The sequence below is a fragment of the Myotis daubentonii genome, chromosome 1, assembly GCF_963259705.1.
Source record: "Myotis daubentonii chromosome 1, mMyoDau2.1, whole genome shotgun sequence".
Classification (NCBI taxonomy): domain Eukaryota; kingdom Metazoa; phylum Chordata; class Mammalia; order Chiroptera; family Vespertilionidae; genus Myotis; species Myotis daubentonii.
Window position 1 is genome coordinate 200,448,767 of NC_081840.1, and position 14,503 is coordinate 200,463,269.

The following is a 14,503-nucleotide window of genomic DNA, read 5'->3' on the forward strand; positions in this document are numbered from 1 at the left end:
GTGCTTTTAAATATGCCTCATTCAGAGGGAACAACTACACTGACGTGAGGTGTGAGGTGCAGGGTGGCCAGTAACACCTGTGCACTGGCCTAAGAATTCGCATATTCGCATCTATGCCTTTTATTCACTTAAAAATGTTCCCCTTGACTCTGATTCTCTCACAAATTGACCAGGTGGAGCTAAAGCCGCTCAGTAGTAGGAAGTTAGATGAAGTTGGGGGGATATAGAGAAGGGAGAAACGGGAGCGGAAAAGAATAGAAGGAAAGCCGAGGAGGGTTGGTTTTCCTTTTCAGTGCACCCGAGAATCAACCTGGCTAGTGAGAAGCTGGCATTGCTTCTGTGGGCCTTTATGATAACCCTACACTTTGAAAACAGGATGAGCCCCACTGGGAACTGTTTATCAGCGCCAGTGCAGCTTCAGTTACATATGGAATGGGGAAACCAACAAAGGCACCCAACCAGTGAGAGCCCCTTGTTTCTGGCTTCCGTGCATTCATTCAAAATAAACCCCATTCTGGGGCGTCCCTTAGAATAACATGTTTCAACCATATATGGAGCCGGGCAAAAGGGATGTGTGGATGTGACCAGAAACACATTCTTAATTGTGTCCAAGAGAAGTCTATTTATGACTCCCTCATCATACTATAACTTAATTATTTAACTCCAAAATCTGGGGCTGTTTATGGAATAAGCAGATGTGCATCTCAACGAACCTCAGACTTTTCCCCTGAAGTGTTGATAAAAGATATTAACCTGGTGCTTGTTAATCAGTTGGTTTTCTGATGTGGATGGGTTTTTTTTTTTTTGGTTTTTTTTTTTAAGCATGAGGTCACAACAGATGTAGAAAAGATCAGCTGTGCTGAAATCTAAAGCACACACGATTCTTTTTGCAGTGTATCCACAGGGACCTGGCGGCACGGAATATCCTCTTGTCGGAGAAGAACGTGGTTAAAATCTGTGACTTTGGCTTGGCCCGGGATATTTACAAAGACCCTGATTATGTCAGAAAAGGAGATGTAAGTTTCAAAGATGAACCTAGTGACCTGTTAATCTGCAGAATTCAAACTCCTCTTTGCAAACTTCAGGACCTGTGTTCAGGAGGGAAGGAAGTGTTTTTCCTTTCAGAAACTTGCTAAGTTGGAATCTGATTCTTTGTCTTCTACCCGCTTAGGCACGCCTCCCTTTGAAATGGATGGCCCCAGAAACAATTTTTGACAGAGTGTACACGATTCAGAGTGACGTGTGGTCCTTTGGTGTCTTGCTCTGGGAAATATTTTCCTTAGGTAAGTCACTTCTCCTGGTCCCTCCACCCAGACTCCAAATAAAATGATAAATCAGTGGCCCGCAATCACCTTTCCCTGTCTTATATTCAACCTTTATTGGGTGAAACTTACTCGCAAGCTTTGTGTTGTAAAATCTTTAAAAAAGGATGAAAAAATATATAGGTGATCAGTATGTTCAAGAAGCAGGTTCGGGGCTTTCTATAAGAGAAAATCAAATAACAAATACCCCAATTCCTGTCTTATTCTAGGTGCTTCTCCATATCCTGGAGTAAAGATTGATGAGGAATTTTGCAGGCGATTGAAAGAAGGCACTAGAATGAGGGCCCCTGATTATACCACACCAGAAATGTAAGACCTTAATAGTATCCTTTGATTCTCTTTCTTTTTTCACAAAATCTCCCTGCCTAGAAGACATTATATGTACCTCTTCGTGGCCCAGTTTGTGCCCTACTTCTTTCTTGTAGTCCCGCCTTAAAAATCTCAAGCACAAAGCTATCCCTTCTTCTTGAAATGACAGCATGATATATATACCATTCAATTAGTTTTTTTAAAAATTATATCTTGATCTGTAATTTTCCTTTCTGTACACATCTGATGCTCCAAGTGTAGGGGAGCACCAAGTGTCTTTTGTATCCCTATTGAGCATCCTGGCTCCTGGTAGACTCTTTGTAACTGTTTACTTATTCAAGTGCTTGTTTTCAGCATCAGATCAGGAGGAAAGAGGCAGTTAATAACATCAGTGTTTTGCTTTTCTAGGTACCAGACCATGCTTGACTGCTGGCATGGAGAGCCCAATCAGAGACCCACTTTTTCAGAGCTGGTGGAACATTTGGGAAATCTGTTACAGGCTAATGCTCAGCAGGTTTGTGACTTCCATCCAATAAACTTCTTTAAAGAGTACTTTGGTGTCTAGGACTTCTCTGCTGCCTAGACCTTGTCATGGCCACCATGCTGTATTCTCAGCCACTGAATAAGAAGCTATATTCTTTTCAGCTTCTAGTCCTAATTCATATCCTGGGAGCAGACCACTCTTATTCCTACCAATGCATCTTTTTAAGCCTTCAGATGCTCTTCTAAAGTAACAACAACAACAAATTTGTAAAGTTAATGTAAAGAATATCAACAATGGGTGGAATTTCAAGGAATTTTTAATACATTCTGCAGGCAAACACACATAGCTTTATTTTTCCCCCAGTAAAAGTCCGAGGCCTCCATAACTTCCATAGGAGGATTTTAGACTTGTAGCCTTTACCACTAGAAAGCTAATCTGCAGTCAACACCTCTTACTACAATGAATGGAAGCCAATTTCCTCCTGCTTTTCTTTTGAACAGCTGGGGGACAGTGGATCAAATCTGTCTTTATCATGACCCTTTCAAACATTTAAAGGTATCATCTTGCCCTTTATTTCTTTTTTTTTTTGATGAAATAATGTTAAATTGTGCAACCTTCGCTTTTAGAAGACCTGTTTTCCTGCACATTTATTGCTTTTCTCTAGACCAAGGTCAGTTTTTCCATTGCCTTGGAATGTAGAGGCTAAAATTGGACAGCATGCCCTTTAAAGGTCCTGGCCTGTGTGGGCAGGGCTTTGTGAACAAATGATTTCTCAGCTCTGCGGGGCCCTGCGTGTTCTGTTGCTGCGTCTGTGCCCACAGCCTGCTTGGTCTTCACTGTGGCCACAGCGCTCTGTGTCCCCTTACCCATCTGCTTAGACATGAGCTCCTTGCGTATACTTTCATGCGCACATCCCTTTCAAGTGCCCTTTTGTTTTGACAAGACATTTTTAATGTTGTCTTAAAGGTTTACATTTCCGACATGAAGGCAACAGACCCCATAACCAAGAAGCTCCCTCGGCCTTTGTTTTTTTCATGAAAAGGCCCTGGGAGGACTGCAGCCATAACAATAGCACTCTGTTTATTGTTTCAGGATGGCAAAGACTACATTGTCCTTCCGATATCAGAGACTTTGAGCATGGAAGAGGATTCTGGACTCTCTCTGCCCACCTCACCTGTTTCCTGTATGGAGGAAGAGGAAGCGTGTGACCCCAAATTCCATTATGACAACACAGCAGGAATCAGGTACTATATATGGCCAACCTCCCCTGTTTTTGGGAGAGGGGGGTGCTTCAAGGTCACCTTGGGGAGGGGGTGGAAGGAAGACATTTCATAAAGCTGCTGCGTCCCACTTCCACGTTAAACCGTAGCCCTGAGGCTAATAGAAAGAGAAGTGCTCCTTGAAGAGGGCCCGGGTAGGTGTGTTTCCGCCCATCTGTAGCCCACATTGCTGCTGTAGCTCTTCCTTTTCAGAATTGTAAGCCCTGCAGCTGCAAATAGCTGGAATGCCACAGTTTGTTAATCTCCAGAAAGAGAGACCAATTTTACAAAGACATCTGTATTTAAATTATCCCCATGTACTCTTTTATTAATGTGAATTAAATGGCTCAGGAAAGACTCAGGAAGGAGGAGTTCTGTGCCTATATGAAAACACACTTGTGCCTCTGGGGCTACGATGCAGTGTGCCAGGGGGATGTGCCCTGAATTAGACCGGACAGCACATCTTCAGAAACCCCTCCCAAGTCTGATTTTCAGGGTTTTATTTGCATAATGAGACTTCTGGGCTTATTTAAAACACGTGCACTGCAGTCCCACCCTGATTTGTAAAGGGGTTCCGAAGGCAGCTTTCTTTTTTCTGTCTCCCAGCACCTGTGCATGAGGAAAAAATTGATATGGTTTTCTACATTCTGATATGAAAATTGCCCTTTACTAAGCCCGGGACTACTTCCCTTTGCCTTGTTTCTTCTCGCACCACTTTGGGTGTTTTCCTCCTGCATCTGGACCCGCTGACAGCATGGGCCCAAGCTGCCCTGGTGCTGTGCTGTGGCTAAGGGAGGGACACAGGCCTTGAAGCCCTTGGCCAGGTTGCCACATAGAAGATGAGGAGGCACCTGGACAGTTTGTGCCATGGAATCGCACTGGGCAGCGGAAACTCTATTGAGAGAGAAGAAAGCTCAGAGGGGTTGGAGGCCAACAAGTGAACCGCCCATTCCTTTTTGTCAAGGACTCTTGGCAGTTTTCAAACAGCTTTTCCTTCTATTTTCTGATTTTACACACGTGATAACTCTCAGTGTTAGGCAAGGTAGAAACTGGTACCTTTTTTTGATGTAGATCTTGAATGTGAGGCTTAGAGGGATTACCTGGAGGAATACAATATTGTGATTCAAGATCCAGATAGAAGTGGCGTGGACGCCCAGGTCAGCCCCTTAGCAGCTGTGTGCCCTGGGGCAGATCTTCACTGGGGCTGAGGCCAGATCCCTGGTGTTTGAAAATGATTGTTTTGAGAATTACCGATATAACGTATTTCCAAGGGAATACACTGGCACTTAGGGAGCACTCCATAAATTATAGTTCTTACGTGAGCTGCTTAAAATCACATCCCCAGGATGAATCCAGTTTCTCTGATATCGAACACAGTGCCGCTTTCTCCCTCACCAAAGAGGGGCTGTCAGAGAGAACGAGCAATGGAATGAACGCCTACAGTTCCACTCCCGAGTTTTAAAAAAAAAAGTCCTAGTTCAAGTTCAGCTGGCCTTCTGGTGTGGTAATTATTCCCGCAACACTATTGCCTTCTCGTTGATCGGAAAGCCATTTGATCCTGAAGTCTGTTCCTTAGGTTTTCTGTGACCAGGTGGAATGAGGACCAAGTCGGCAGCATCTTGGCTGGCGTGGGCGCTTTGCATATGGTGCTGAGAGTGGATGAAGTCATGTTTGTGTAATGGAAGTGCCAAACGCGGTGCAGGATCTGAGACAGGGCTGCTAACATTTATCCCCAGAAGCGTGGACAAATGTGACATCACACTCCAAGCACAGGCCTGGCTTCTATTTTCTGCCTGTGATTTTTGAATTGGCCTTTCCAGTTCAGTTTCTCTTTTATCCAGCCATAATTTGAAAAATAAAATGGAAATTGGAATCTTTTGTCTGCATGCCCTCCCAACCACCTCCACCTCTTCTCCTTTTATAAAAATAAGACTCCACGGTCACATTTTAATCATTTGGGTTCAAAGAAAGGCGGAATGGAGGCATCTGCACACGGCACACTTCATTTTGTGCTTCTGCTTCCCTGGGGAGAGAGAGCCGAGGCGGGGGTACCTCTCAGCGGACTTGTTTCCTCCTCTCCCAAATTTCCAGTCAAGTAGAAAAGCTGAGGAGTCTTTCTCACTTGCTTCCTCCTCTACTTTTCAATTCCATGGCATTATAAGTAGAGCTGGACAGAGGCATCATTGTGGGAGCCAACCTCATGATTTGCTGCCTGGTTAAAATATGTGTTCAGCATTTATTTAGAGAGAGGCTGAGAGGTGTGCGGGGGGAAGGGTGGGGAGGAAGGACCACCGGTGGCTAGACTTAGCTTTGTCTCTCGTTTCCCCTGCGGATCAGCTCTGGCCCCGAGTTTGCATGCTTCTTGCAAGAAAACACATATTAATTGCACTCATCTTTCTTTGAAGGCAGTTTGGAGACCATCTGCGGTTGCTCCATCATTTCCCCTGGTAGTTTCACGTCCCACTCCAAGCAGCTTATCAAAGATTTCTTTTCAGTTCTCTCACAGAGAAAGGTTTTGGCACACAGCATCTTCTTCATTTTGGTTAATTGCTGGTGATGACTAAATGTTCCTTGAAGATTGATGCTTGGGACAGTCTGCTAGCTAGAGGTTTCTGAATTTGGCTCTGATTTTAGACAGCTTGAAGCAAAACTGTCTTTTTTCCATCTTTTGTCTATCTTATACCCCACAGACCCCTTCTCCCACCAAGTCTCATCACACAGTCTGGCTACACATGGGAGAGAGCAGTGCTGTGCACATACTAGGTGCTTAATAAAAACCTGAACAATCAATCATATGCACTGCTCTTTTCTTCTTTTTCCTTCCTGGTACTTTTCCAAGGGAGTTAACGTAGAGCAGGGTAAAACAAAACAAAACAAAAAAGCTAACAAAAACAACAACAAAATACACCACCTCCATGGGCTTTAGTGTCTAATACCTAAGTGTGAATCCCAGTTCTAGCCATTTCTTCCCTGAGTCTTAGCTGCCTCTCCACATGGGAAATAACACACACGCGCGAGCGCGCACACACACACACACACACACACAACCTGTTTTGTAGTTTTGGGAGGAGAAAATGCAGCAATATCCATGAAAATGCCTTTTAACTGTGAAGGACCATCAACTTTTGGAGTTACTGGGCTCAGAAGTCAAGGAGCTGCCCTCTCTAAGGAAGCGGCGTTATTGCGCAAGGTCACCAATTTTAGTTGATTCTGTATCCTGAATATCTCTTGAAGCTGTCCACTTCTCCCAATCCTGTAAGCGTCACCTTTCTTTAGGCTCCTCTTCTTTCTCCCAGATGAGTGGGGTTGCCCCCTCATTGGTGTCACTGGCTCTGGTCTTACCCTTCTCAACCCTAGAGAGAGGTGCATTTGTGAAGATGCCACGTGACGATGGTTGAGGAGCATCTAGCACAGTGCCTGGCACACGAAGGGATTCCTGAATGAGCGAGTGAATGAATGGTTGACTATGCTTCCAATAGTTTTGAGCAACTGCCACTTTTTGGGACTGAACTTAGGAGAAGGGGGCTTTTTCTGTCTCCATGTATATCATGTCTTGTTTCTCGTGGAGTTTCCTGAGTGAGGATGTCACTGTGAACTTCACTGGCTCCTCTCTAGGAGGAAGAACCAGCCTCCTGGGGCAGGAGAGGGACACTCGGTTTCAATTCTCTTCCTTTGGCCCAAGCGAGTCCTCACTCCACTCATTCACAGAAAACATAAGGAAACACAAGTTAGTACATCCAGAAGGTTGCCTATGGTGGAAAGCACGCTAGGAAAAGAGCGAAGAGTGAATTTGTTGTCCCTCCCTGCGAAAAGGGCTCTCCTGCTCACCACTCAGGCTGTCAGTGATGTTAAACGGATGGCTCAGACTCACCCGAAGTCACAAGGCAGGGAAGGAGCACCCCCTGGACACGGGAGATGTTGTCTGACAAGTCCCAGTCTTTGGGCTCCTGAGGGAAACTGGCACCCTTTTGAATACAAAGGAGGAAAAGAAGCTTTGGTTAATAGACCATCATTCTTTCTAAGAACACTTACCATGTACCATTATTTACCACCTCATTCATCCTCCTTATTCATCTTTCTGATTGATGGAGGGAAGGCTATGGCCAATACATTTTAAAGATGAAGCAACAGAGGCATAGATATATTTATGACGTTCTCAAGTTTGTGTAGACTTTGAAATAGACAAAATATCTCGTGACTCTTGTATCACTGCCCTTTCCTAAGACCAGCAGCTCTGAGGGCTAGAAATAGGGGACAGTGAGACTCAGCCTGCCCCTGTCTGCACATGAAGCTGCTATTATATGTAGACAGAGGTGATTATCTTCCGATCCTGCTGGGTTCAGCATCCTATAGTGACATCTCAAGGCGTTTCCCTTACCCATCTTCCATTGGACGTTTGCTCTGTAGACATTATCTAGAAACATTTTCCTAGGACATGGCCAGGAAGCTGTGAAACACTCTCTCATACGGGGAGAACTCAGCGCAGCAGTTGCATGCAACGAGGAAGCCAAGCAGAAGGCAGTCAATCACTTAATTTGCTGCTGTTGTCTTTAGGCCAGCCCTGGACCTCAGAAGTATAATTCAAAGGAACAGGGGCGCATCTGGGCCCCTCAGTGAGATTATACTTTTAAATGGACTTTCACAGGAAATTAAGCCTTTAATGTGTGCTAGCAGAGAAAGATTTTGTTTTGTTTTTCTTTTCCAAAGGATGTTTTGAAGGTCACGGTTAGACTTGTGGTTGAAAGATAATGAATTTAGGTATCACTTATGGTATCTGTAGCCAAATATACCACCACTAAAATATAAATATTTGTTCTTTTACAGTCAGTATCTGCAGAACAGTAAGCGAAAGAGCCGGCCTGTGAGTGTAAAAACATTTGAAGACATCCCATTGGAAGAACCAGTAGTAAAAGTAATCCCAGATGTAAGTACATCTTTGAAAAATAGTCTTAGAAATAATACAAAGGACGAAACATTAGCTAAATAAATATTAGCCTAAGCATGAGAGTCTTGGAAGCTCATTATAAGGCTTTCCTTGAGGGTCTGTCATGGGGTCACTACTGAAATGAAACTTAGGCCCCCTTGCTTTTTCTATAAGTAAAGCTCCTGGTTCAAGGTTCAAGATATTCCACCTTCATGCCCAGTTACAGTCAAATGTAAATAGTATCACTGAAAAAGAGGGATGGAAATGGGCCCCTCAGCTTCTTTTTCCTAAATTCTTCTCCTTTTCCCGGTTTGGGTCTACTTCTAGGATGCAGTTGCTCCCTCTTTCAGCTTGCAAATTTTCTGGCTATGACACCTTTACCTCCCTCTGCAGAACATTGGAACATGTTGTCTGATAAATGGGTTAAGAAATCGGTTTAAGTAAGTGGTAGGTCAGTGTACACACTCAAATCAACTGTGGCATCTCATTGTCTTTTAAAAAGGACAACCAAACGGACAGTGGTATGGTTCTTGCATCAGAAGAGCTGAAAACCTTGGAAGACAGAAACAAATTAGCTCCATCTTTTAGGTAAGGTTCAGCCAAATAGAAATGACAAATTTCAACAGGAATTGTAGGCAGGAGCCTAGAACTTTCAATGTAGGTGCAGAGTTTTCACGTTTTGTGTCTTTGTTGGTTGGGAAAATTTGCATCAACCTAAATAAGAATTTAAACAAATAAAACAATTAAAATAAGTGGTAAGTCTAAAAAAGAATTTGAAATAAATTAGAGGATTTTTAGAAGATTTGTCTGGTACTGGCTAAATAACAAAGAGGCCATTATTAAAATCTTGTGGACTCTGAAGAATTTTCAAACCTGTATATAAATGGTGCATCTGTTCTTAAGAAGCGTGTCATATAAATAAGGTAATATCAATTTGTTTAAGATACTTAACTATTATTGGCTGAGTTTGTCTACATAATTGCGGGGAAAATACTAACTTTTGTTTTGAATATCCTTTTCTCCATGTAGTTCCCTAGGAACTTGTAGTTGTTTTACATAGATGTGCCTAACAGATAAATGAAAATCTGTATTTAAAAGAATAATAGGCTGCAGAGCAGTTATTTATTTGCTAGAAAGAGTAGAGAAGATTTTTATCTACTTATAATCTGTTGTATAAAATGGGAACACCCCTGGGTTATTGAGTGATGTTCATGTTGAAAAAAACCCCACACACATTAAAATGTGCAATTGTGCTATTTTGTTTGCCTTAAGGCCAAGGTAAGAAATTGTGAGAGCCAATCATGTTTTATTCACTGATTCAAAATATATTTATTCAGCAATAACTATGTGCCAGTTACCATGCCATTGCCTGAGACACTAAACTTATTTTATTGGGATTGGATTGAAAGAAAAAATTGCACTTCTAGTGATTTGAAATCACTTTTATGCCATATACGAGCACGTAGTTAATAAAATCCATTTTGCAACTTTTAACGAGAATAATTTGGTAAAGCACTTATTGAGGGGAAAACCCACATCTCAGAATGGCTTGAGAAATGTAAATCTTGACATTTTAGGTCAACATAGCCTACACGTCTCAGCTTTGACATAATTATCATCTGTCATGATTCCACACCATTGAAAACATTCTCTTCATGCTGCTGAGTGATCCAGGTCCTCAGTCCTTCCAAAGAATGTGATTTTGATGAGTAAAAAAGCAGTTTCTGACATGCCTGGCTTGATTGCACACACACGCACGCGCGCGCGCGCACACACACACACACACACACACACACACACTTCAAGTTATTAAAGTTTAATGCTGCTCGAGAACTCTATTGACACCATACACATGCCTTGTAATTCCCTAGTTGACAGTGTGGGGAAAGCACAAGTGGACTTTCAGAACATCCCAATTTCCTTTTATATCATGAAAGAGCCCCTTTGGTTCCTATCATTGTATACAAACCTGTCACTCCACAAGGCCATAAAAATGCTCCATTGGTTGGAGCCTTTGCATAAGTCAGGAGACTGCCTTTCATCTCATCTCAGGCTTGAAAGATTCGGACCTGAATAAGAGGACTTATCTGCAAGGACAAATTCATGCTAGTACTGAAAATAGACAATGTCTGAGTAAACCTGATACGTTGATTAATAAGTGGGAGAGATAGGGGCTGGTGTCTCCAGGGAGATTACAGCCCACATAGGGGTGGTAATGGGGTTTGGGGAAGAAGCCAAAGAACTGCCTTCTCTCTGCCAACTTATACAGCTGCCATTTTTTCCACAGTGGACTGATGCCCAGCAAAAGCAAGGAGTCCGTGGCATCTGAAGGCTCCAACCAGACCAGTGGCTACCAGTCTGGGTACCACTCAGATGACACGGACACCACCGTGTACTCCAGCGAGGAGGCAGAACTTTTAAAGCTGATGGAGATTGGACCGCAGGCTGGCAGTACAGCCCAGACTCTCCAGCCCAACTCTGGGACCGCACTGAGCGCGCCTCCTGTTTAAAAGGAGGCACCCGAATCCCCTACTCCTGGAAATCACATGCGAGGTGCTGCTCAGATTTTCAAGTGTTGTTCTTTCCACCACCAGGAAGTAGCTACATTTGATTTTCATTTTTTTTTTTTAAAAGGACCTCAGACTGCAGGGAGCCAGCCCTTAGGCATTTCCTGACAAGATGCCTGTGACCCAAGAATGTGTTGTGTCTTCTCCCAGTGTTGACCCTATTCTCTTTTTCATTCATTTAAAAAACATGTATGATGCTCCGTGTTGTGGGTCTCCCCCAGGTTATAACAGGAGAAGTTCAAGAAATGGCTTCGTCCTCCAACAAGTAGCAATACCTGGGGAGTTGACACCTCTGTAAAACAAGAGCTGATCCAGGCAGTGGAAGTGCTTTTGGTGTTGAAGATGGGACAGACCGTTAGGGTTGAGGCCATCTGAGAAGCTTTGTTTAGGATGTGGGTCCTGAGCCAAGTGTTACCTGTGGGGTTTGGACTGATAGAAAGGAAGATGTCGGCTTGCTTTGAGAGCCTACTGGAGCCTGAAAATGCATTGTGTTGGCTCTGGTGGGGGTGAGCATGGGGTCTGTAAGGGAATGTAAAGGCTTCAGATGAACTTACTGGTTTTAGAAGGTTGCGTGCTCTTCCCGGTTGGGCTAAATGAGAGTTCCTTGTGCTGTTTCCGACTCCTAATGAGAGTTCCTTCCGGACTCTTACGTGTCTCTTGGCCAAGCCCCAGGAAGGAAATGATGCAGCTCTGGCTCCTTGTCTCCCAGGCTGATCCTTTATTCAGACACCACAAGGAAGGACATTCAGAAGAGGCCCCCTGTCGTGTTGAAGGATTCTGACTGTACAGACCAGCTTCGGGTTTCTTCTGGATGAATACCCACATACTCTCCCGACGTGATACGCCTGAGCCTGAATGCAGCAGGTTCAGTGTCAAGCTGTGGTGTCAAGGCCTCAGAAAGGAGTTTACCCTTCTGTTCCTCTCTCCCCCCGCCCCTCCCGTTCACCCCGACTAGTCAGTGTTTCAGTAATTTGGCCTCTACACCCTAGTCAACACTAATTTGGTTTGTTCACTCTCTGAATAATTATTAGTCAGATTTCAAAATTATTTTATAGCCAAAGTTATAACACCTATTGTATTGTGTAGACTTTTAACATGTAAAGCTATTTCTACTGGTTTCTGCCCTTGTTTTTTCCTTCTTAAAAAACAAAGTGTATTTTTCATTTGGTACCATAGTGTGAGATGCTGGGAACCATGACTCTAAAACATGCTATGGCACATATATTTATAGTCTGTTTATGTAGAAACAAATGTAATATATTAAAACCTTATATTATATATAGGGAACTTTGTACTATTCACATTTTGTATCAGTGTATGTAGCATAACAAAGGTCATAATGCTTTCAGCAATTGATGCCATTTTATATATATATAAAAAAGACACTGAAAAACTTGAAGGAATCCATTTGCAAGGTTGACTGTATCTATCATTTCTCTCACTTCTGAAATGAAGAAGGGGAATCAGACCTAATTATTATGTGGTGGTTTTTCATTTTTACTTGTTCCCTTATTCTTCTTATAAAGGATATTTTCATAAAATGTTTATATACTTTATAAACCAATAAATGTATTCTTAGTAAAAACATACAATGTTATAATATTATCCTAACTATTTTGAGGCCACATACTTCTTCCTGACCCTCCCTTTTCTTCCTCAGGACACAGATAACTCACGCACATGTGTGCTCTCATTGTATTCCAAGTACTTTTGAGAATCTGAAAATATGGACTGGGAGATATATGTGCTGAGTTCTCTAACAGTATTTGTGGCCAACCATGAAAATCAGAGGGTGAGAGGCCCCGAGATAGGTGGCCAGACCCAAGCAGTGCAGGGAAGCATGGGGCATATGGATAGTGTTCCATAATATTTTACTCTAGACTTACAGTATCAGAACATCAGATCCAATGATGTCATTTCCAATGATTAATTTTGCCTGAATTCAGTAAGTGGAATTACCTAACAAGTAATTGACATCAATGAGTATCCCTATTCTTTGTAATACAAGATTTTATACAAGATTTTTATACAATGTTTATATAGTCAAATATGCCTATCTTTCTAAAATGGTTTCTAGGTTTTTTAATCTTATTGAAGGTTTTCCTAATTCTAAAATAACCCCAAATTCTAAATTTTCATTTTTTTTACATTTAAATCATTTGGGATTTATTTTTATATATGGAGTGCGATAGGGGTCTAGCTTTGTTTTCTTAAAGCAGTTATCAACAATGGCAGCACCATTTATTAAATACTAGAGGCCCAGTGCATGAAATTCATGCACAGGGGGCAGGGGGGTCCCTCACCCGGCCTGCACCCTCTCACAATCCGGACCCCTTGGGGGATGTCCGACTGCCAGTTTAGGCCTGAGGATTGGACCTAAACCAGCAGTCAGACATCCCTCTTGCAGTCCAGGACCGCTGGCTTCTAACTGCTCGCCTGCCTGCCTGCCTTCCTGATCACCCCTAACCACTCTGCCTGCCTGCTTGCCTGATCGCCCCTAATCATCTCTGCCTCAGCCCCTGCTGCCACAGCTTCATCAGGAAGGATGTCCAGAATGACGTCTGGAAGGTTGTTCAGCTGTCCAGTCTAATTAGCATATTATGCTTTTATTATTATAGATTCCTCTTTCCCCTCCAACCCCCAGGGTTGGGAAAATATATATTGCAGCACTTTTCAACCCTATCATCTCCCTGAGACATTCTGCACAACTTTATGGTTAAGAGGGTGGCTATGTATGTGTGGTTCCTGGGCACAGCACTTACAGATTGGGCCATTGTCTGGGGTTAGTGGATTGGGGTCTTCTGACAGATGTTGTGAAACTGTAGGTCAGGCCTGGCCTCTCCTTTTGCGTTATTACAGTGTCATCCAGTAAGCGAATAGGAGAAGAGCCTAGGTTATTTAAGATAGAGGAGGCCACCGAGAAAAACAGAATTTTCTTCATTTTAGGAAAAAGAGATTTTGTTTCTCATGAGCGGCCCCTGGCACTGTTTCCAATGCCAGGAATTTGGATGCAGTTAAAACTTCACACTTTATAAAGAAGTACTTCCAGCACCTCGGGCAGAATGATTAGGAGGTGATGTTTGGCCTTCTCCTTCCTCTCTCTTCTCTCTTCCACGCCCCTTGTTCTTAGCTCCTTTTTTCTCCTCATTCACCCCATGTGTTAAGAGAACTTTGTGACTTTCGTATGTGTTTCCTGCATGGTCCTATTTTCAAAGCTGGACTAGGCTTTCCTATTAATGCACATTTTTTTGGGTCCTCTTCAGTGAAAGGAAAGAAGAAAAGTAAAAATCTCAAAGCCACAACTTTGTAGTTAACGGAACCCAATTTCCCTGTCTCCTTTAGCTTGTCTTTCTTTCTGCCTCTTACTCAGATAAGGTTCACCAAGATGATAAAATGCAGGTAAAGCCTGAAAGCTAAAGCCCTGAAACAGTGGTTTCCATACATCTCTCCACATCTGCATGCTCTTCTCCCTTAATGGCAGTAGAAGCCACGGCCATGCCCTCCTGAGTGTGTAGTGAGCAGGGCTCAAGCGGGGGTTCTCATCTCTTCTTACAAAATTGCATTTGCTACATGAATCTCTTCCATGTCAGGGCTTAGACATAAGTGAAAATCTAGGCAGTCTTCGTGAAAGAAATTTT

General features: G+C 43.0%; 1 protein-coding gene across 4 annotated transcripts in view; it reads left to right on the plus strand.

The window, feature by feature from the left end:
- The window catches only part of KDR (kinase insert domain receptor), a 40,815-nt gene extending 29,893 nt beyond the window's left edge, over window positions 1–10,922 (plus strand). The window contains exons 23-30 of one of the 4 annotated variants that reach the window (XM_059670994.1): window positions 894–1,016; window positions 1,172–1,283; window positions 1,532–1,631; window positions 2,040–2,145; window positions 3,208–3,359; window positions 8,199–8,298; window positions 8,801–8,886; window positions 10,586–10,922. In XM_059670994.1, coding sequence (XP_059526977.1) covers window positions 894–1,016; window positions 1,172–1,283; window positions 1,532–1,631; window positions 2,040–2,145; window positions 3,208–3,359; window positions 8,199–8,298; window positions 8,801–8,886; window positions 10,586–10,808 — 1,002 coding nt within the window. In that variant the 3' untranslated portion in view covers window positions 10,809–10,922. The remainder of the gene's footprint in view (window positions 1–893; window positions 1,017–1,171; window positions 1,284–1,531; window positions 1,632–2,039; window positions 2,146–3,207; window positions 3,360–8,198; window positions 8,299–8,800; window positions 8,887–10,585) is intronic. The other 3 variants (XM_059670969.1, XM_059670985.1, XM_059670977.1) reach the window with 3 other exon arrangements.
- Window positions 10,923–14,503: the final 3,581 nt, after the last annotated feature.